This window comes from Oncorhynchus masou, chromosome 15, assembly GCF_036934945.1.
Source record: "Oncorhynchus masou masou isolate Uvic2021 chromosome 15, UVic_Omas_1.1, whole genome shotgun sequence".
Classification (NCBI taxonomy): Eukaryota; Metazoa; Chordata; class Actinopteri; order Salmoniformes; family Salmonidae; genus Oncorhynchus; species Oncorhynchus masou.
In genome coordinates, this window is record NC_088226.1 from 60,353,584 (window position 1) to 60,374,865 (window position 21,282).

The following is a 21,282-nucleotide window of genomic DNA, read 5'->3' on the forward strand; positions in this document are numbered from 1 at the left end:
GTGGTGGTGGGGAGGCGGGGGCAGTGCTGTGATGGGTTATTTCTCAATTCATATTCCCCTCGATTCCTCAAATGCATTGTAGAAAAAGGTCTGAGGGAAGGGACCTTGAACCTACTCTTCCAATACAGGTAAGAAAAGGGCAAGAAATCACCATGTGAGGAATAACAGAGACAAATGGAGAGCCCTGGTAACAGAGCATCCAGCCAGTCGACCGCCTCCCTCCCTCCAGATGTCTGCTCCCCCAGGGGCCCAACCTGCCATACAGGGCTCACCAGAGCACTGCTCTACCCAGGAATCAATCACCACCTCTTGTAGCACCTTCCATCTGTCTAAAGCAAAACACTTAGTGCAGTCTGGGGATTGAGAGCTGAACACTAGACAAAGGCTTCCGACATCAGTATGTCTACTGTATCCATCTGATATATAGAACTATCTAAATCTGTTGTGGTAAATACTGTAGACACAATGGTACTTTGTGTTAATGAGTGTACCCTTTGTAAACAGTTCCTTATGAAACATTTACAAGAAAAAAAGGCTTTAGAATCAGCTCATAGTATTTTTAATCCATTTGAAAAGCAATCCTTCAAATTATTTTCTTCTATGCATTTTCCAAAACATTGCAAATGCCTGTTTACTTCATTTCTTTACTTGGGGCTTAAGAACCATGTAGAGCACATACAGTTGTACAAAGGAGAGAATTGTTCTAGAAGTATCCTTTACATTTTATTTACAATTATGTTTACATTCTGCTTCAGGCTCTATTCAATACATACAGTTGAATTCGGAAGTTTCCATACACTTAGGTTTGAGTCATTACAAAACATTTTTCATCCACTCCACAAATTTCTTGTTAACAAACTATAGTTTTTGCAAGTCAGTTAAGACCTTGTGCATGACAAGTAATTTTTCCAACAATTGTTTACACAGATTATTTCACTTAATCACAATTCCAGTGGGTCAGAAGTTTACATACCCTTGGTTGAATGGCTTTAGAAGCTTCTGATAGGCTAATTGACATAATTTGAGTCAATTGGAGGTGTACATGTGGATGTATTTCAAGGCCAACCTTCAAACTCAGTGCCTCTTTGCTTGACATCAGGGGAAAATCAAAAGAAATCAGCCAAGAACTCAGAAAAAAAATTGGAGACCTCCACAAGTCTGGTTCATCCTTGAAAGCAATTTCCAAACGCCTGAAGGTACCACGTTCATCTGTTCAAACAATAGTACGCAAGTATAAACACCATGGGACCACACAGCCCTTATACCACTCAGGAAGGAGACGCGTTCTGTCTCCTAGAGATGACCGTACTTTGTGGCAAAAAGTGCAAATCATTCCCAGAACAACAGCCAAGGACCTTGTGAAGATGCTGGAGGAAACAGGTACAAAAGTATCTATATCCACAGTAAAACGTGTCCTATATCGGCATAACCTGAAAGAACTAAAATAATTTTTACTTGGATTAAATATCAGGAATTGTGAAAAACGGAGTTTAAAATGTATTTGTCTAAGGTGTATGTAAACGTCCGACTTCAACTGTATTGAGTAAGTTTAGCGTTATAGTGTGATTGAAATGTAAAGCCAATGTTCCCACGCTAGCAGAGACTGCATTCACGGTAAACACTGCTTAAATCGGCTCAATTGGAAATTACCTTTACATTTCTATCACACAATCTGAAACGCTTCGGTGATCCAGACTGAAGAGAGCCCTGGGCCTCTTTCTGCAATGTTTTGAGCAGGTCAGTCATAGAGAAATAGATTAGTAAAGTTTGTTATCAGAACAAAAACACTTTGAAACAGCTTTAAAATAAACATGCCAAATACATTAAAAGGAACAGAGACAAATTAACATGGATTAGGCCATGACTAGACTACTTTGATTGGATTAGAAACAGTGCGGTCTTAGTCAGCGACACACACATCAACACCTCCCTAACAACGTTTTTAAACAACTCAAGAGATGAATCAACTTAAAACGACATCTAGCAAGTCCCAAATTCTGACATCATAGTGACTGTGTGAGTGTTTTTAGATCGCCAGTGGCATCAGTAGAGGTCCCACGGCAGTAGGAGAGATGTGTACAATGTCCATTAGCGTAGTTCATGACTGGACATCCAAGAACATTGTCATCATACTGCATTGAATAAAGGAAGTTCACCTGGCATTACATCCTCCATTTTCTAATCCAGAAAATGGAAGAGGTGGAAACATAAGAATACACTGTACATCCTTCATACTGTATCTGAACAGCAATCGATTCAGGTTAATGCCCTAAATGGTTAGTTTGCAGAGTATTGTTCAGCAAAGTGTAAATACCAGACTGCATAATAACAAAAGGATTCAGGATAAAATAAGAATTCCTGTACAGAGCAGAGGAGGCTGGTGGGAGGAGCTGTAGGACAGGCTCATTGTAATGGCTGGAATGGCATTGAATGAACAGCGTCAAACCTGGTTTCCATGTTTGATACCAGTCCATTTATTCCATTCCAGTCTGTACAATGAACCGGTCCTCCTAAAGCTCCTCCCACCAGCCTCCTCTGGTACAGACACATTTTCTGTATAGCATCCGGCATGAGAATTGGTCACACAGCTCCCTGAGTTGTGACACATGTTCAGTAAACTACAAGTAAAGATCACTTAAAAACAACAAAAAACAGAGCCACAGTTTTCATACCAGCATTCAATTTAATCTCATGTGTTTCTCCCAAGCACTTGCTAATCAATGTATCTGCTTAAGGGATGTAATTCCAGCCTTCAAGAACTGAATGTTCATATGAGAGATCCACACTCGTAACTTGAACTTTTGCATAAATCAAGCATTTGCCTCAATAAGATAAAATGACAACCATGTCTCAATTTAGGATTCAGCTGTAAGAACATTCAGTAAACTTGACCCATTTTACATCCTATTCATGTCGCTATACAGAACACTTTTCCTAATATTTTGTTACAGAGCTAAACTAAGCTATATTTGTATGAAAACTAGTGACAATTAATTAAGGAATGGCTGTTTCATATTTGAAAAGTAAACGAGCACGCAAACAGGATGATGCAAACAAGTATTTGACAAATAGGAAAATAAAAGGTTCAACTGGGACAAGGAATTGGATATCTTGTTTAAAACAAAGCAAAAACATGAGGTAGCTGTTTCACAATTATGTATAAAATGTGTTTCTTCACATCCTTTAAGTAAATCCACTTTCAGGGTCATCGCAATGACAAAGAAAAAACAAACCTGTCAAAATTAAGAAAAAATAAACAATGAGAGATTAACATTGTCACTGGCAATAAAACGACCATAAGACTGACTTCATTCACCTTACACTTGGAGAGGAACACCCAAACAATAGTTCTGAAAGCTGAACGCTATAGTTTGTCTGTGGTAGGATTGTACTGTCTAGGTCTGTGACTTATGTACGTAATGGATCATAGGGACAGGATAGGTTTCATAACGTACAGTATATACAGACAGTTCAAAACAGGTTCTTTACACTGTACAGCATGGATATCTAAAATCCATTCATTTCTAAGCATTTTTACTTGTTCATAATCAGTAATATAGTAACAATACCTCATCTAAAAAGGATAAAAAACAATCCCATAAAGCATTGCACTTTGAAAGAGAGAGTCCCTTTGTCTTTCCCCATGCGATATCCATAAGAAAAGTATTGCTTTTGTGAAAGCAATACTCTTCCATTGCATCAGAAAATATTTGGCAATGCAGAAGCCGTAGCCTACTGAAAAACAACAAAGGGTTGGTTATGAATTACTCAAAATACATGGCCCCGGTGGGCCTTTAAATCCAGAATTGTCCCTTGTTCCATTGCAGCGCAGAAACACAAGAAGAAACTGAAGGTACTGTATATTGGAACATCCTGAGATTTTCCTTCCTTTCACAAGAGACAAGAACAATCATGCTACCCTGTACTGTACAGCAACCAGCAGCCATCTTGTTTCCTCAGGAAAACCGTTTGGGATGAAGCACTGTGTGAGCACCAGGGCATTGATTTTAGGACAGAGGGGATAGGATAGATGGTAGAGGGGGGCAGCCTGTCTAGAGTCCCATGGTGGGTGGTGAGCTGGACCTTAGCTAGGTCTGCCGGTTGGGAGAAGCCTACAATTGCACCCTATTCCCTACATAATGCAATACTTGTCATGGCCTTGGCCGAAAGTAGTGCACTATATAGGGTGTCATTTTGGACACAGACCTGTCTAGAGTCCCATGGTGGGTGGTGGTGTGGTGAGCTGGGCTACGGCTAGGTCTGCAGGTTGCCGTACCTCAGAGGGATGATGTAGACAGATATGTCGTCTCCGGAGCCTAGACGTTCGTTGGCTATCCTCCAGCCTCGGTCCTTCAGGACCCCCCGTGCCCTCATCACCAAGTCCTGAGCTGCCATCGTGTACCTGGGTCACAATGGAAGAGACAAAAGACAGTTAGAAGACACTATGGACAATATACTTTGACATAAGGCAGACAGTTAGTTGTAATCATCTACATACAGTGTGTGAACAAAGAGCAAGAGAATGATGACATTATAACCTACACTTTAGAAAGCCTCTATTCTCTATACTCTCCCACCAGTCGTCTGGAGTTTACTTAACCCCAAACTAAGAAAGGGGTAGGACATTTCAGAAATGATTTCAATGTTATCACTGAAATCAACCATCATGCTATGGGATCCTCAAGAAAGGAACCTTTACGTTACTAGTCTCATAAGCTCTTCATCAACTTCAGAAAATACTTTTAAAATGTGTGTAATTACAGCAAGATACTGTAAGAAGCATATCCTCTCCAAATAAGAGCGAGGTGAGTGTGATTTGACCACAGCATCTGTCTGTTAGCAGCTGGGCTACAGTAGTATGAGCGGAACATGGAACGTAGAACATGCCTATACTGGTCGTCAGGGCCACAGTTGGCAAGAAAACCAGTGACTGCCTCGGCAACGTCCTGGTTGGATAGGACGTCCCACAGCCCATCTGTCCCCATCACCAGGACGTCATCCACCCCATGTTCATACTGCGTCAGAGGGTACACTTTGACCTGTGGATGGGGAGAGAGGGGGGTAATAGTAATGCTATTACAGAGAAAATAGAAGATCAGACACATCCGGTCTGCACTTTAGGCCATTAATGGTGATAGAATATTCAGATGTATGCACTACACAATTTGTCACACCGTCTCCTGCCACACATTGTAACACCGTCTCCCTCCACACAATATTCCTTTAAGACCGGTGTTGTCTTAAAGGGATACTTCGGGATTTTGGCAATCAGGCACTTTATCTACTTCCCCAGAGTCAGAAGAACTTGTAGAAAACATTTTTATGTCTCTGTTCCCAGTATGAAGGAAGTTAAAGCTACACACAATACCCCATAATGGCAAAGGAAAAAATGGTATTCATAAATCTTTGCAAATTGAAATAAATAAATAACTGAAATATCATATTTACATAAGTATTCAGACCCTTTACTCAGTACTTTTTTGAAGCACATTTGGCAGCAATTACAGACATGAGTCTTCTTGGGTATGATGCTACAAGTTTGGCACACCTGTATTTGGGGAGTTTTTCCCATTCCTCTCTGCAGATCCTGTCAGGTTGGATGGGGAGCGTCGCTGCACAGCTATTTTCAGGTCTCTCCAGAGATGTTTGATCATGTTCAAGTCCAGGCTCTGGCTGGGCCACACAAGGACATTCAGACTTGTCCTGAAGCCACTCCTGCATTGTCTTGGCTGTGTTCTTAGGGTCGTTGTCCTGTTGGAATGTAAACCTTCGCCCCAGTCTGAGGTCCTGTGTGCTCTGGAGCAGGTTCATCAAGGATCTCTCTGTACTTTGCTTCGTTCATCTTTCCCTCGATCTTGACTAGTCTCCCAGTCTCTGACACTGAAAAACATCCCCACAGCATGATGCTGCCACCACCATGCAGGTTCATCAAGGATCTCTCTGTACTTTGCTTCGTTCATCTTTCCCTCGATCTTGACTAGTCTCCCAGTCTCTGACACTGAAAAACATCCCCACAGCATGATGCTGCCACCACCATGCATCACCGTAGGGATGGTGCCAGTTTTCCTCCAGCCATGACGCTTGGCATTCAGGTGGGCTCCAAGTGGGCTGTCATGTGTCTTTTGCTGAGGAGTGGAGTGTCTTCCATCTGGCCACACTACCATAAAGGCCTGATTGGTGGAGTGCTGCAGAGATGGGAGAACCTTCCAGAAGAACAACCATCTCCACAAAAGGAACTCTGGAGCTCTGTCAGAGTGGCCATCAGGTTCTTGGTCCTCCCTGACCAAGGCCCTTCTTCCCGATTGCTCAGTTTGGCCGGGCGGCCAGCTATAGGAAGAGTTTTGGTGGTTCAAAACTTCTTCCATTTAAGAATGATGGAGGCCACGGTGTTCTTGAGGACCTTCATTGCTGCAGATATTTTATGGTTACTTTCCCTACATTCCACAGTCCTGTCTAGGAGCTCTAGGAGACAATTCCTTTGACCTCATGACTTGGTTTTTGCTCTGACATGCACTGTCAACTGTGGGACCTTATATAGACAGGTGTGGGCCCTACCAAATCATGTCCAATCAATTGAATTTACCACAGGTGTTGTAAAAACATCTCAATAATGATCAATGGAACCAGGATATACTTGATCTCAATTTCTGGTCTCATAGCAACGGGTCTGAATACTTAAGTGAATAAGGTGTGTATGTGTGTAAATGTATAGATCAGCGCTACTCCATCTACTAGCACTGCTACAGCACACGCTCTTCAAGTATCTGGTATAATGAAAAGGCATCCTGCAGTATGTCACAATCAGAGAGCACTAAGTAATGCCCCTGGCTTTGGTCTTTGTACAAAGTGCCATGGTTTTGAAGTATTGTTGTTTCAATGTGCTGGTAGGGGGAGTACTGTTATGGTGATAACCATGGACATGTTGCTATGCTGTTCCTCCATAGGAGGCATATCACGTCACCTCATACAAACTGGCAGTGCTAGTCAGTCACTGAACAAACACTACATGAAGACGGTGTTGTAATAGTGGTTGTGAAAGAATCAGTCGAAAGGCTATAGGCAACAAAATATTGTCTTATCAACCTCTGTCTGACTGGAATAATAACCAGCAATGGGAGACACAATCTTAAGAATCTGTTTCACAATACAGTTCAAGGGAGATTTCGAAATTGAGACATCATACTGTAAAACAGTGATGACTCTCCCACTAACCACATCTTACTTTTGACCCACAACAGGAAGTGATTAACAGGAAGAGCCTTGACCTTGGGTTCACCCAATGGGAAACCGTGGAAACCACTGACCGCTGGATTCCATAGCAATTTTATGACCTCCATCTTATATACATACTGTCTGCACATGTATTTACTGTGACTTTAAAGCAACAGCAAGGGCAGATAGACGGCAAGGAAAAAAGGTTCAAAAGAAGAGATCTTCAAAAAAAAGCTAATCTACTGTCGTAGTTGCATACTGCCTGAACCATGACTGAACTCAGTGGGTGATGAATTAAAGATCAAGAGAGTGTTGAGAGCTTCCTGACTATCAGGAGGCAGGAGGTACGTGTTCAGTGGAGGGTTGGTTGGGAGGTGAGAGCTTCTTTTAAGACTTGATGGGCCCTGGTCAAAAGCGGTGAACTATAAAAAGGGATAGGGTGCTGTTTGGAACACAGGCATGACTTCCTCTCATTGTATCATCATGATCTGAGGTCAATAAGGATTGATGCACTGGAATGTGATTACAGCACCATTAAAAAACCCATCAGGTTATTGATAGACAGGAAATAGAAAATGAGGAGTACAATACTCTACCTCGGGACAGCAGGACAGGAAGGGCTTGATGTAGATGTTGGAGTCATGCACTTTGAGCTCGTGGTCTCCCAGGCCCCTGGTGACCCCGATGGTAGCCAACACACGGGCCTGTGGAGGGATGAGACCATCAAAGAGAGGAACTATAATCACCTCCCTCTGACCCTATGATCCTCATTCCCCAACTCTGTTTTGGCAACAACAATTATTTCAAACCAATGTTTGGAATCATTTGATCCAAGTCTTTTGATGTGTTGACCTCAGGGTCAATTCTACCGTTTTTTCAACTCTGTCAACTCAGCGGGATAAGGAATTGAAATAACAAACATGAATTGAAAAAAATCCTCTTAAAATAATCTACTAAATTGAAATTCTATTTACCCTGGCCCAGATAAATCAATCATACTCCCCTCTGTGAGACTCCTTATTCATCACGGGAGAACTGAAAACTGGACCAATGATGGCCTCATGACGTTAATAATGATGACCTCCAAGGATATGTTCTCTCTGAGAGCAAATCTGATCTTCATAAACACACACAATCCTTAACGATCTCTGACCTCTCTCTTGTCTGAGATGCCAGCACAGTCTACGGTCTCCCTCATTTGTACTCTGTGTGAAATTCCTTTTGATTGCTACTGTCTGCACATATCGCCCCTGTCTCTGAAAAGGGCTATCGGCTCGGAGCTGGGGAGCAGTACTAATTGAATCTATATCAAATAGGAGCCATGTGAGGAGGAGAGAGAGAGAGGAGGGAAGCGGTGAGAGTGAGGAGAGAGGAAGATGAGAAAGAGAATGGGAGACCGAGGGGGGCGAGGAAAGAAAGAGGGTAAGAGTGAAGGTAGAGGAGAGATTGAGGAGGCAGTTGTACAGTCAGTTGGCCTGACCTTGGATCAGTGTGCAGTGCAAATGCCGCAACTAGAGAGCGATGAAAAGAGAGACTAGATAATGATGGAGAGAGACAGGGAGAGAGGGAGTGAGAGAGCTCCTCGGGCAGAAGGAGAAACATCCTGGGATTAATTGCTGAGCGTATGTACGGACCCAACATGCTGTGCCAGGCTTTGAAGTGCTCTGGCGTTCCTCTCCAGCACATCCCCATGCGCTCCCTTCTATCGCCATATCTACCCAGCTCTCCCTCCCTTCTAACGCTCTATCTACCCATCTCTTGCCCTCTCTCCCTACACTCTATTGCCCTATCTACCAATCTCTCTCTCCCCCACTGTAAAGGGGGGACAGGCCTCGGCTGGCACTTGATGTCTTGGGAACAGCCGACTGTGATAGGAGGGTTAGTGTGGTAACAGACTGCACTTGGAGGGATATCTTCTTGGTCCTCAACTAACGACACAGCCCTCTACTGCCTACATGTCAGATGATGGGCATAGTAGCAAGCTGTGATAACCAGACTTTGGCTTGGCATCTCAGGAACCACATTAACAAGATATAGGCTAGCAATCTTATCGTGTGTGCAGTGTGACTGTTATAAAGATGGTCTGTAACGCCACCATAGTGAGCCTTCCTGCAGACTGAAAGTGCTCCTTCCTCCAGTGTGACACTGGGTTGACTAATGGTGCCCTGGTGGAGCTTTGATTACAGCTTAGCAACACAAGGCTGTGGGAGTAACCCTATCAGCAGGCAGGGAGAGAGGCAGGCGGTTGTGCGAGAGCAGTCTTACCTTCTTCCCTTCACCGTAGATTAGGGGAAACTTCAGGTCGTCGTCCTCAATGGTTTTATATGCCCTGCACACCGGAGAGAAGAGACTTTAATGGGTTTTTGTTTTATGGCAGCCAGGCAGGCAGTGGTTCGTACGCAGTGTGCCCGGGAGATACACCACCTCCCTCAGGGCCTGTAGACGAGACAAGCTGAGGAGACAGAGTTAGGAAGAAAAGAGAAACACCCAGACAATACAAAGAGAGAAAACATATCTTCACATTTTTTTTTGCAAAAGTATACCCTTGTGACAAAGTGGGAAATACCAATGAATGTATGAGATGGTGTTCCTGTTTCAGATTGTTTGTGTGTGTGTGTGTAGAGAGGGGTGATTGATTGATCCCCCCCCCCCCGTATAATCCCCCATATTCTCAAAGCAGTGCTTAAACAACCCCCACTCATGCATTTTTCAACAGCATGTGACTGGGAGTCGATGAAGATGCAGTACAAGAGATCAGACTGGAAAATATTACACACGTGCTAAGGAAAGGTCTTACATTTGTATCTGGGCATCTATAGTACATTCAATGTAAAAACGTCTGGCTCCTTAAGAAAGCCAATGTACTAATGCACAGTCTTTTTCAGTGTTAAACGTTTCACCTTACTTTCTAAGCAGCAGTTATGACCACATCGAAAGTAACCACCCCATGGTCACAAATCACACACCATTTATACCGACTGAAAGGATTCTGGATTTTCTATTCTAAATTCACACCTGGTCCTGCATGTGAATGTGATAAACACCAGCTTGGTAATGAAAGCCATCCTACCATATCTTGTCAGATGCATTTCAGCTGTGCTGGTGTAGAGAGAGGAGGGTTAGACAGGACTGGAATGGTTTTTAGATTACTGGTTCCACTTGGAGACCATATGCTTCCACCCTGGGCCAGCAGAACTCACACACTCAGCACTTTCTGCAGCATGCAGAGCTAGATCTGAGGCCATGCTATCCATCCATCTACAGTATTTATCTATTCATCTATCCACAGTATCCATCTATCCACAGTATCCATACATCTGCAGGTATTCCCAAACTGGGGTACGTGTACCCCTTGCTGTCAGAGGTACACCAAATAAAAATGTGATTCACGTTTAAAAAAAAAAAAAAAAAAAATCTTCACATTTTCAAAACAGTTCATTTATATTTTCCAACGGGGCCGGGCCATACATTTGGGTAGCCTCGTTTCACTGCCAAAAATAAAATTAAACCATCTAGAGTTCAGAGAAATAACAACAATGCCAAATACAGGTAACCTAGTCAAATAATTAACATCCAGTCACATTAACCGTTACTCTCTCGCGGGAATTCCACTAACCGTCCGTATGTAACCTACCATAGCAGCTGCTCATGTTGGTATCTGTACTAAATGGCGCAAAAACCATGACAGGGAGACATAGTGGAGTGGTAACTCGCATGCAAGCAGTTGCTCCCGACGCCACTTGGGTCCACTGCAGCATCCACCGAGAGGCTCTTGCTGCCAAGGGAATGCCTGACAGCTTGAAATACGTTTTGGTCACTACAGTGAAAATGGTTAACTTTGTTAAAGCAAGGACCTTGAACTCATGTATTTTCTGCGCTATGCAATGACATGGGCAGCGACCATGTAACGCTTTTACAACATGGTTGTGCTGGTTATCAAGGGGCAAAGTACGGACACGCTTTTTTTAAATTAAGAGACAAAAGTTCTTTACTGACCATAATTTCACTTGTCTGGCCGCTTGCATGATAACGAGTTTCTCACACGACTGGCCTATCTGGGTGATGTTTTTTCTCTGAATGATCTGAATCTAGGATTACAGGGACTCTCCGCAACTATATTCAATATGCGGTACAACATTTAGGCTGTTTAAGTAGTTGGAGCTCTTCTCTGTCTGCATTAACAAGGACAACACACAGGTCTTTCCATCATTGTATGATTTGTTTGCAAATGAACTCAAGCTTACGGACAATGTCAAATGTGATCTAGCGAAGCACCTGAGTGACTTGGATGCTCAATTATGCAGGTATTTCCCTGACACGGATGACACAAACAACTGGATTCAGTATTCCCTTTCATGCCCTGCCTCGGGTCCACTTACTGATATCTGAACAATACAGCCTCATCGAAATTGCAACAAGCGGTTCTGTGAAAATTGAATTTAAATCAGAAGCCACTGCCAGATTTCTGGATTGGGCTGCGCTCAGAGTATCCTGCCTTGGCAAATCGCGCTGTTAAGACTGATGCCCCTTGACACTACGTGTCTATGTGAGAATGGATTCTCGGCCCTCACTAGCATGACAACTAATACAGGCACAGACTGTGTGGAAAATTAGACAGACTCTCTCCAATACAACCCAACATTGCAGAGTTATGTGCATCCTTTCAAGCACACCCTTCTCATTAACCTCTTGAAACTCTAGGGGCGCTATATCATTTTTGGATAAAAAGACGTGCCCGTTTTAAGCGCAATATTTTGTCACAAAAAGATGCTCGACTATGCATATAATTGGTAGCTTTGGAAAGAAAACACTCTGACGTGTCCAGAACTGCAAAGATATTCTCTGTGCGTGCCCTAGAACGTGAGCTACAGGCAAAACCAAGATGAGACGGCATCCAGGAAATGAGCAGGATTTTTGAGGCTCCATTTTCCATTGTCTCCTTATATGGCTGTGAATGCGAGAGGAATGAGTCTGCCCTTTCTGTCGTTTCCCCAAGGTGTCTGCAGCATTGTGACGTATTTGTAGGCATATCATTGGAAGATTGACCATAAGAGACCACATTTACCAGGTGTCCGCCCGGTGTCCTGCGCCGAAATTGGTGCGCAAAACTCAGCTGCAAGTATTTTTCCATGGAATTCAGAGAAGAAAGCAGGCTTCCACGAACGATATACCAATGAAGAGATATGTGGAAAAAACACCTTGAGGATTGATTCCAAACAACGTTTGCCATGTTTCGGTCGATATTATGGAGTTAATTTGGAAAAAGTTTGACGTTGTTGGTGACTGAATTTTCGGTTTGTTTCGGTAGCCAAATGTGATGTACAAAACGGAGCGATTTCTCCTACACAAAGATGCTTTCAGGAAAAACTGAACATTTGCTATATAACTGAGAGTCTCCTCATTGAAAACATCCGAAGCTCTTCAAAGGTAAATGATTTTATTTATTTGGTTATCTGGTTTTTGTGAAAATGTTGCGTGCTAAATGCTACTCAAAATGCTAAGCTAGCTTAGCATACTCTTACACAAATTAGTGAATTGCTATGGTTCAAAAGCATATTTTGAAAATCTGAGATGACAGTGTTGTTAAGAAAAGGCTAAGCTTGAGAGTAGGCGCATTATTTTCATTTTATTTGCGATTTTCAGAAATCGTTAACCTTGCGTTATGCTAATGAGCCTGAGGCTTTATTCACGATCCCGGATCCGGGATGGGGAGTTTCAAGAGTGTGGTGAGTTATTCACAATTTTCGATGAACAAATCAGGTTTAATATGAAAGATGGTTAAATAAAGAATAAAATTATTGAATATTATTATATTATTATTTGTGCCCTGCTCCTGCATGTGAGCTGGGTTGTGACAAAAACTCACATTCTTATGTTTAATAAATGTATTGTATAGTGTGTGTGTGGCAGGCTTACAATGATGGCAAAAAACAACATTTGAGAATGCGCTGACCCTGGTACTAGAGGGGGTACGCAGCTGGAAGTTGAACGTTTGAAGGGGTACGGGACTATAAAACGTTTGGGAACCACTGATCTACAGTATCCATCCATCCACAGTATCCTCCATCCATCCATCCACAGTATCCTCCATCCATCCATCCACAGTATCCTCCATCCATCCATCCACAGTATCCTCCATCCATCCATCCACAGTATCCTCCATCCATCCATCCACAGTATCCTCCATCCATCCATAGTATCCTCCATCCATCCATAGTATCCTCCATCCATCCATAGTATCCATCCATCCATCCACAGTATCCATCCATCCATCCATAGTATCCTCCATCCATCCATCCACAGTATCCATCCATCCATCCATAGTATCCTCCATCCATCCATCCACAGTATCCATCCATCCATCCATAGTATCCTCCATCCACAGTATCCATCCATCCACAGTATCCATCCACAGTATCCTCCATCCATCCACAGTATCCATCCATCCATCCAATCATCCATCCATCCACAGTATCCATCCATCCACATCTACAGTATCCATCTATCTTCAGTATCCATCTAGTGTTATAGAAACGTGTAAGGCTGAGCACAGAAATACTGTCCTTCAATTTAGCACTAATATGATCTATGGTCCTTTCTGAATCATTCTGTGAGGTTCTTTTCATTCCATCATTTCACCTACAAAACATAAAGCTTTATACAGAAAAGCCCCAGCAGCCTTTATGATTTCAAAGGACATCTAGCAGACATCTTCAGACTAGTCCCTATGGGGACTGAGTCAGACTCCCAGTGAAGTTAGTGTTTTACCAGGACGCTCCCAGTCTCAGAGCTCGGTCTCTCTCTGTCTAGCTGGAGATAAAGCATTTGTGACAGCGTGACACACACACATTAATCCCCTTATAATACCTACTCCCACTCATACCTCTGGGACTGTCAGGGACAACACTATGGTCGCTGCAAACAGCACCAGACATTCACAGGCTCATTTTCCTGACGAAGACTCAGCTTGGGGTTGAAACATTGTCCAATGAACCTACCCCTGGGAGCATGTACCAGTGTGTGGATTTCATTGTTCATTAGACCATGGTTTTATACAGTGTGGTGGTCTATTTCAGACAACCACACTCTAGTGTGTGACAGAGGAGAGGGGAGGAGAGGTGGTGGGTGTAGTAACTGCTAGCCTGTATCCTCCACTCTGCTGGTGATGAGAGATGGAGAGATGGGCAGGAGAGCAGTGATCTCATCTCTTACGAGTGGACAGGGCCATTGCTCAGTGTACTGGGGTGATAGAGAGAGACATTAGCGTTACGTGCTCAGTATACAAACCACGACTCAAACACACACAGGCACTCACACACACACACACATCAATAAACTGTGGGGTGACATTGAGGGGCCGTCAGCTGCAGTCAGTCATGTCTGCAGTCAGACAGATTGCGATATTAGAGAGTAAAGGCAAACCTTAAGACAACCGTTTGCCCAAGTTCGATGCAGTGTGCGTTCAGAATTAAAACAGGGCCAAAGTGGACAGGGGTGTGGGCCTACAGTATCTCTCCAAAAATAGACTATTTACATCACACTGCCATCGTAGGCAAGAAAGAGGGGAGTGCATGTGGAGAGGGAGAAGGAAGAGAGAGAAAGACAAAAGAGAGCAGTAAATAAATGTGTGACAATGATGAACGTTCTAGGATTCGCCCCTCTCTCCTCTCCTTTGTCTCAGAGAACAGGAGTCCAGTGAGACAGCTTGAGTCCCTTGATCTCCTGCTCTCTCCCTCCTTGTCTCCCTCCTTGTCTCCCTCCTTGTCTCCCTCCTTGTCTCCCTCCTTGTCTCCCTCCTTGTCTCCCTCCACAGTTGGCTGCCGGGGTGTTTGAACATGTAGAACATGCGTGCTGCTAAACATCCATCAACTGAACACGGCCCTGAAACACCTGCCATCCTTAACAACAACCCCCCCACATCTGCACTATCAACTCACAGCCCAGCTCACTGCCAACTGGGCATAAGAGGGAGGAGTGGTGGAGGGAGTGAGGGAGCACAGACAGACACACACAAAAATGCAGTTCCGTCTTTTTGTCTGTTATGGTACACTAGAGGCCAGTTGTAGTCCTGAGAAGAGACCACTTTTAAAGGAATCTGTTTAAAAATACATCACAGGCATGTCTGAGTCAGCGAGACAGATCCTCAGTTCTGGATTCAATAAGGAGCAGCACGGCTCTACCTCGGCACATCTTTAAAAAAAGCACACAGACAGAACCGCATTGTGAAAAGCTCCAGCACCAATAAACCTCCCCTCAAACACCTCTTGCTCGTTCACTCCTCCCTTCAGTCTGCCTCTGTAGCAAAGATGATGTGGAGCTGTGATGGGCCCTAGTTCTGTCCAGATCACTGATGAGCTGAAATGTCCCCGTCATTCACACAGACAACACAGAATGTCTAGGTCTATCAGAGCATTCCCCGTCATTCACACAGACAACACAGAATGTCTGGGTCTATCAGAGTATTCCCCGTCATTCACACAGACAACACAGAATGTCTGGGTCTATCAGAGCATTCCCCGTCATTCACACAGAATGTCTGGGTCTATCAGAGCATTCCCGTCATTCACACAGAATGTCTGGGTCTATCAGAGCATTCCCCGTCAATCACACAGACAACACAGAATGTCTGGGTCTATCAGAGTATTCCCCGTCATTCACACAGACAACACAGAATGTCTGGGTCTATCAGAGCATTCCCCGTCATTCACACAGAATGTCTGGGTCTATCAGAGCATTCCCCGTCATTCACACAGAATGTCTGGGTCTATCAGAGCATTCCCCGTCAATCACACAGACAACACAGAATGTCTGGGTCTATCAGAGCATTCCCCGTCATTCACACAGACAACACAGAATGTCTGGGTCTATCAGAGCATTCCCCGTCATTCACACAGACAACACAGAATGTCTGGGTCTATCAGAGCATTCCCCGTCATTCACACAGAATGTCTGGGTCTATCAGAGCATTCCCCGTCATTCACACAGACAACACAGAATGTCTGGGTCTATCAGAGCATTCCCCGTCATGCATACAGACAACACAGAATATCTGGGTCTATCAGAGCATTCCCTGTCAATCAGCTTTACTGAGTGCCATGGATGAGAATGAGAGTTTCAGATAGACAAAGTGATTGCGGACAGAGGACATTATTTCAATAGTACTGTGTAGTTGCTTGTGAAATTGCAAACTGTAAAGTTCCAATGACAATTCATGCAAAGATGCCTAATTTGAATGACCTAATGATTATGGATCTCATGACTATGGTAAAATGATGGGGTAGGATGATTTACTAAATGCAGCATCGGTCTAACTTATTCCAATGAGAGGACCAAGGCCCTCATTACTTCAGTTCCAGTAATCAAACAAACCACTGGTGGAAAGAAAGACAGACACAGAGAGACAGTTGGGTAGAGACAGACCAGACAGACAAATAGATACCCACCAGCCAGACATAGTGAAGTCCCGGTAAAGCATCCTCTTCCCCACCTCCTTCCTCTGTACACGTCTCGGGAACTCCAGATGTGTAAACTCGCCTCCTAACAGGTGCGGCTGCATGTAGGCCTTTACAGAGAGAAGAGAGGGAGAGAGAGAGAGAGAGAGAGAGAGAGAGGAGATTGCCTTCTTATCTACTGGGCATTTCAATCACACAGTCTATTAAACCAACCAAGACACCAGGCAGGAGAGTTAAGCCTAGTTACTGTCTGTACAGGGAGTCATATGTTGTGATAACCGACAGATGTGCTTAATAAGAACAGAGCAGACCTGGGTTCAAATACTATTTGAAATCTATCAAATACTTTGATCGTTTTCTCTTCCTGGGATGTTAGATCGCTGGGGTTTGCACTTTTGCAACTAGTCTATTGGTTCCATTGCTCCAGTCAAGCACAGCTAAATTTCACTATGATTCAGGAGGTTGTAGTCGACTTCCTCCACTTACCGGGAACTGTGGGAGCTATTACGCAGACCTGAGCAAAAAATATTCGCATTTTGTTGTTTATTTCCAAATATCAACATTAAAATATTCAAAGTACTCAAAAATGTAGTCGAATATAGAGAATCAACTGAAGGCAATTATATCCCTTGATATTCAAATAAAGGTCTCAGAAAAACAATTAACATTTAAAAGTATCCTGAATACCTCTCAGAAAAACAAATATTATTTGAAGGTATCTGAATATATGCAAGTTATTTGAAATGATGGCTGCTAAATATTTGATGAAGAACAAAAAAACTACAATAGTTGGTTTGGTCTAAAATACTGTATATGATCATTAGTGTCGAGGTCAATAACTGGATCTACACAACAATGACGTGGGACATGGACTTATGTCCCCTTCAGGCATTTAGCTAGATCTAGGAAACCGTTTGTGAGGAGCATTGACTCAAACAATAGAGCAGAACAATTTTGCAGTTTAAAATAATGACAAAAATAATACATTTACATAATGAGTGAGACATAAGGTCTCTTACACTTGACATCAAGTTATTATACATATGTAGTGACTTTGTGGTCATGTGTTGTGATACAGTAGTTGAATTCTTCCTCTTACCAGGAACTGCAGGCGCTGCCTCTCTGACTCTGGTGTGAACTCTGTAGACATGGGGATTACCTCTCCACCTTGGATAATGATCGCTCTGAAGGGCAAAGCAACAACACAACATGTGTTTATTTCTGTTTGTGTGTGTAAATACAGTACAATGGCTCTCCCACACCACATGTCTCTGCAAGAATGACCTTAATACCAGTAGACATCATGTTTTCTCTGTTAGCCAAATTGCAAATCAAAGGCTTTTTAAAATAACCACACATTTGTGAATCATTATATTAATCAAGTGTGCAACACTATGTGCAATGTGGTTTAGATGAGAATCTCCTGTATAGTTTCAATTGGTATCCTTATTTTGTTTGTCTATATACTATTACTGTATGCTAATAGCTGAACTCCAACCTGAAGCCGGAATGTGGCTTTGGCCACACCACATCCAAGGCTAGTGTAAACAGAAAAGTTGAGAGAGATGGATCTCAGACATATTTTACTCATCGAAATCCACCCGTGTGCATGTGTCTCACCTGCTGTCCCCGGCATTTCCAACATAGAGCTTTCCCAATAAAAAGAGTGCACACAGAGCAGTACAGCCTCCTGAGATGTTAAACACAGCCTTGTCTCTCTCAATCTGGGCATCCTGAAAACACAACAAACACATAAGTACACACACAGCAAAAAAGCTTGGTCTCTAAACATGTATTTTCCAATTACAAAGTAGCACGAAAGAAGGACCTGATGTGGATTAAAGTCCTTCCTACAGTAACATACCATATATAACATTTGCATTTATAATGGATCCCGATTAGCTGATGCCAAGGCAGTAGCAACTCTTCCTGGGGTCCAAACACATTAAGGACGACTCACAGTAAGAGCATTATGTCCAGGAGCAAAAAATAATAAATTAAAACCTAAAGATGAGGGGAGGTTTGAGGGAGTACTCGTTATTACGCGGCTTAATTAGGTTGATTCATTTAGCACTAATTAAAAACAGAGAAAATTATTTTAAAAATCCATGATGTTAATTCATTAATAAAGTGAATAATTAATCTGTCACTAAATTCATCAAAAAGCTAACATTAAAAAAATGTAACCAACCAACCTATAGCTCCACCAAAATGATGTACTATTTCACAAGTTAACCCTTTCTATTCTATACAAGTGAGAGAGTTGTGGAGAAGTTAAAATGGTTTGAAGCACAAACCAGAGTATGTAGCCTTGTCCGAGCAAGAACAGCTCATAGGGCAGCAGCCAATCTCATGTTTCTGTAGCGTGAAGCAGCTTGATGTACATTGTACACTCCCCTGGATAGGATGCTCGTCTATCGAAGAGTCAACAATCCTACTGTGACACTGGCTGTATGAATACGGGTCCAGACCAGGAATTGATGAGTGAAAAATGTGTATCCTGGGTTACAGCAATGTCATGAGTCTCTAGAGATATGTTAAGAGTGAAGAAATAATGCACGCTAATACATGTACTCTGTCCCTAGCATGTAGTCCACTGTGGAAAACACACACGGTTACTTTTACAAGACTGTGTGCGTGTGTGGTTTGTGTCAAATAAAATTGTATAGGGCCGAAAACAACAGGTGTAGACTTTACAGTGAAATGCTTACTTACGAACCCATTCCCAACAATGCTGAGTTAAAAAGTAAGACAAATATTTGCTAAATAAAAATGAATACATTTTTTTTTTTTTACTGAGTTACAGTTCATGAGGAAATCAGCCATTTGAAATAAATGAATTAGGCCCTAATCTATGGATTTCACATGACTGGGAATACAGATATGCATCCTTTGGTCACAAATACCGTAAAGTAAATGGGATCACAATGGGCCTCGTCACTACCTTCTGTGCATTCAAATTTCCAATTGATAAAATGCAACTGTGTTCATTGTCTGTAGCTTATGCCTACCCATACCATTGCCCCAGCACCACAGGGCATTATGTTCATAACGTTTACATCAGCAAGCTGCTCGCCCACATGACACCATTAACGTTTCCTCACAACTTGTGACATCTGTGGCATTGTGTTGTGACAAAACTGCACATTTTAGAGTGGCCTTTTGCCCCCAGCACAAGGTGCACCTGTGTAATAAACGTGCTGTTCAGCTTCTTGATATGCCACACCTGTTAAGTGGATGGATTATCTGGGCAAAGGAGAAATGCTCCCTAACAGGTAGGGGTAAAAGTGTCGAGGCAATCAGAATATATAATAAACAGAGTAGCAACAGCATATGTGAAGAATGTGAAAGTGTGTATGTCTGTGTGTGTGTGAGAGTGTGTTTTGTGTGTTGGACTGTCAGTGTAGTATGTATGAGTAGAGTCTAGCGAGTGTGCATAGAGTCAGTGCAAGAGAGTTAGTGCAAAACAATTAAAATAATGAAATAAATAATAAAAACAGGGTCAATGTCAATAGTCCGGGTAGCCATTTGATTAACTAATCAGCAGTTTTATGGCTTGGGGATAGAAGCTGTTCAGGTGCCTTTCGGTCCCAGACTTAACGCTCCGGTACCGCTTGATGGACGGCAGAAGAGAGAACTATGACTATGACTTGGGTGGTTGGAGTCTTTGAAACATTTTTTGCGCCTTCCTCTGACAACACCTGGTATAGAGGTCCTGGATGGCAGGGAATTTGGGACCAGTGATGTACGTCGGATGTGAACAAACGTGTCCTTCACCCAGGGTGAGTTTTGAATCTGTAGCGGTGCATACATATTCATCCTGTCAAACGCCTGTGGCTGCAGGTAGGGAAGCCTTCAATAATAAATATTTTCCTCATAAACAACTAGCTACACCTTTCTTCCCTTATGGCATCTAGTAGGCACAATGAAAAAAAACTATTTCACAATTAAGCATACAAACAGTCAATGCAAGACAAGTTAGGATGAGGGTTTTTGCCCCATTACAGGCATAATTGACTATAGCTTGAGTGGGTTAAATGCATGCATTTCCAGAGCAGCAGAGAGGAGGACTGGGCTTCCCAAAGATCTGATCTTCCCCTGTTATTTCTGTCCTTCTGTAAACAGATTGCTGATAAGGCCGTTGTGAGCCATGTTTCCTTGTCTCTGTGTGTTTATCAGGCTCTGGCAGCCTCCTCCAGACACAGCCCGTTTCCATAGGAATGTGGTGATTCATGTCAGCCTGAGAACTAGACTCCGAGCCGGTGGTTGGTGGTTACCCCAGATAAGAGAGGGGTAAACTAGTCAGACAGTTACTGGCTAATTTGCACCACCACCCCAATAATGATGACAGATTTACATTTATTTGAGAATTAGGTTAATTAAAATAAGAAGCGAGAAGAGATGGGGGAGCAGAGGGACAGAAAAGTGTTGCCTTGTCCCTGTGAAGAGAGAGTGACAGAGAAAGAATGAGAGCGATAGAGAGGGAGAAGAGAGCAGCTTTATCACGTTATGAAATCAAGTATCTGAATGAGCGGAATAGTGTGGAATATCATGGTACGGGTTTAACATCTAAAATTCTCAATAGACTGCTGTTGAATCAAAGCCAAAAATGTGTGTG

The 21,282-nt window shown here is 42.9% G+C and overlaps 1 protein-coding gene across 1 annotated transcript in view; it reads right to left on the reverse strand.

The window, feature by feature from the left end:
- Positions 1-554: 554 nt before the first annotated feature.
- LOC135556571 (protein phosphatase 1H-like) overlaps positions 555-21,282 on the reverse strand; it is a 48,109-nt gene continuing 27,381 nt past the window's right edge. The window contains exons 4-10 of the mRNA XM_064989877.1: positions 18,285-18,397; positions 17,764-17,848; positions 16,656-16,774; positions 9,478-9,541; positions 7,809-7,916; positions 4,888-5,039; positions 555-4,402 (exon numbers count right to left, since the gene is read on the reverse strand). Coding sequence (XP_064845949.1) covers positions 4,255-4,402; positions 4,888-5,039; positions 7,809-7,916; positions 9,478-9,541; positions 16,656-16,774; positions 17,764-17,848; positions 18,285-18,397 — 789 coding nt within the window. The 3' untranslated portion in view covers positions 555-4,254. The remainder of the gene's footprint in view (positions 4,403-4,887; positions 5,040-7,808; positions 7,917-9,477; positions 9,542-16,655; positions 16,775-17,763; positions 17,849-18,284; positions 18,398-21,282) is intronic.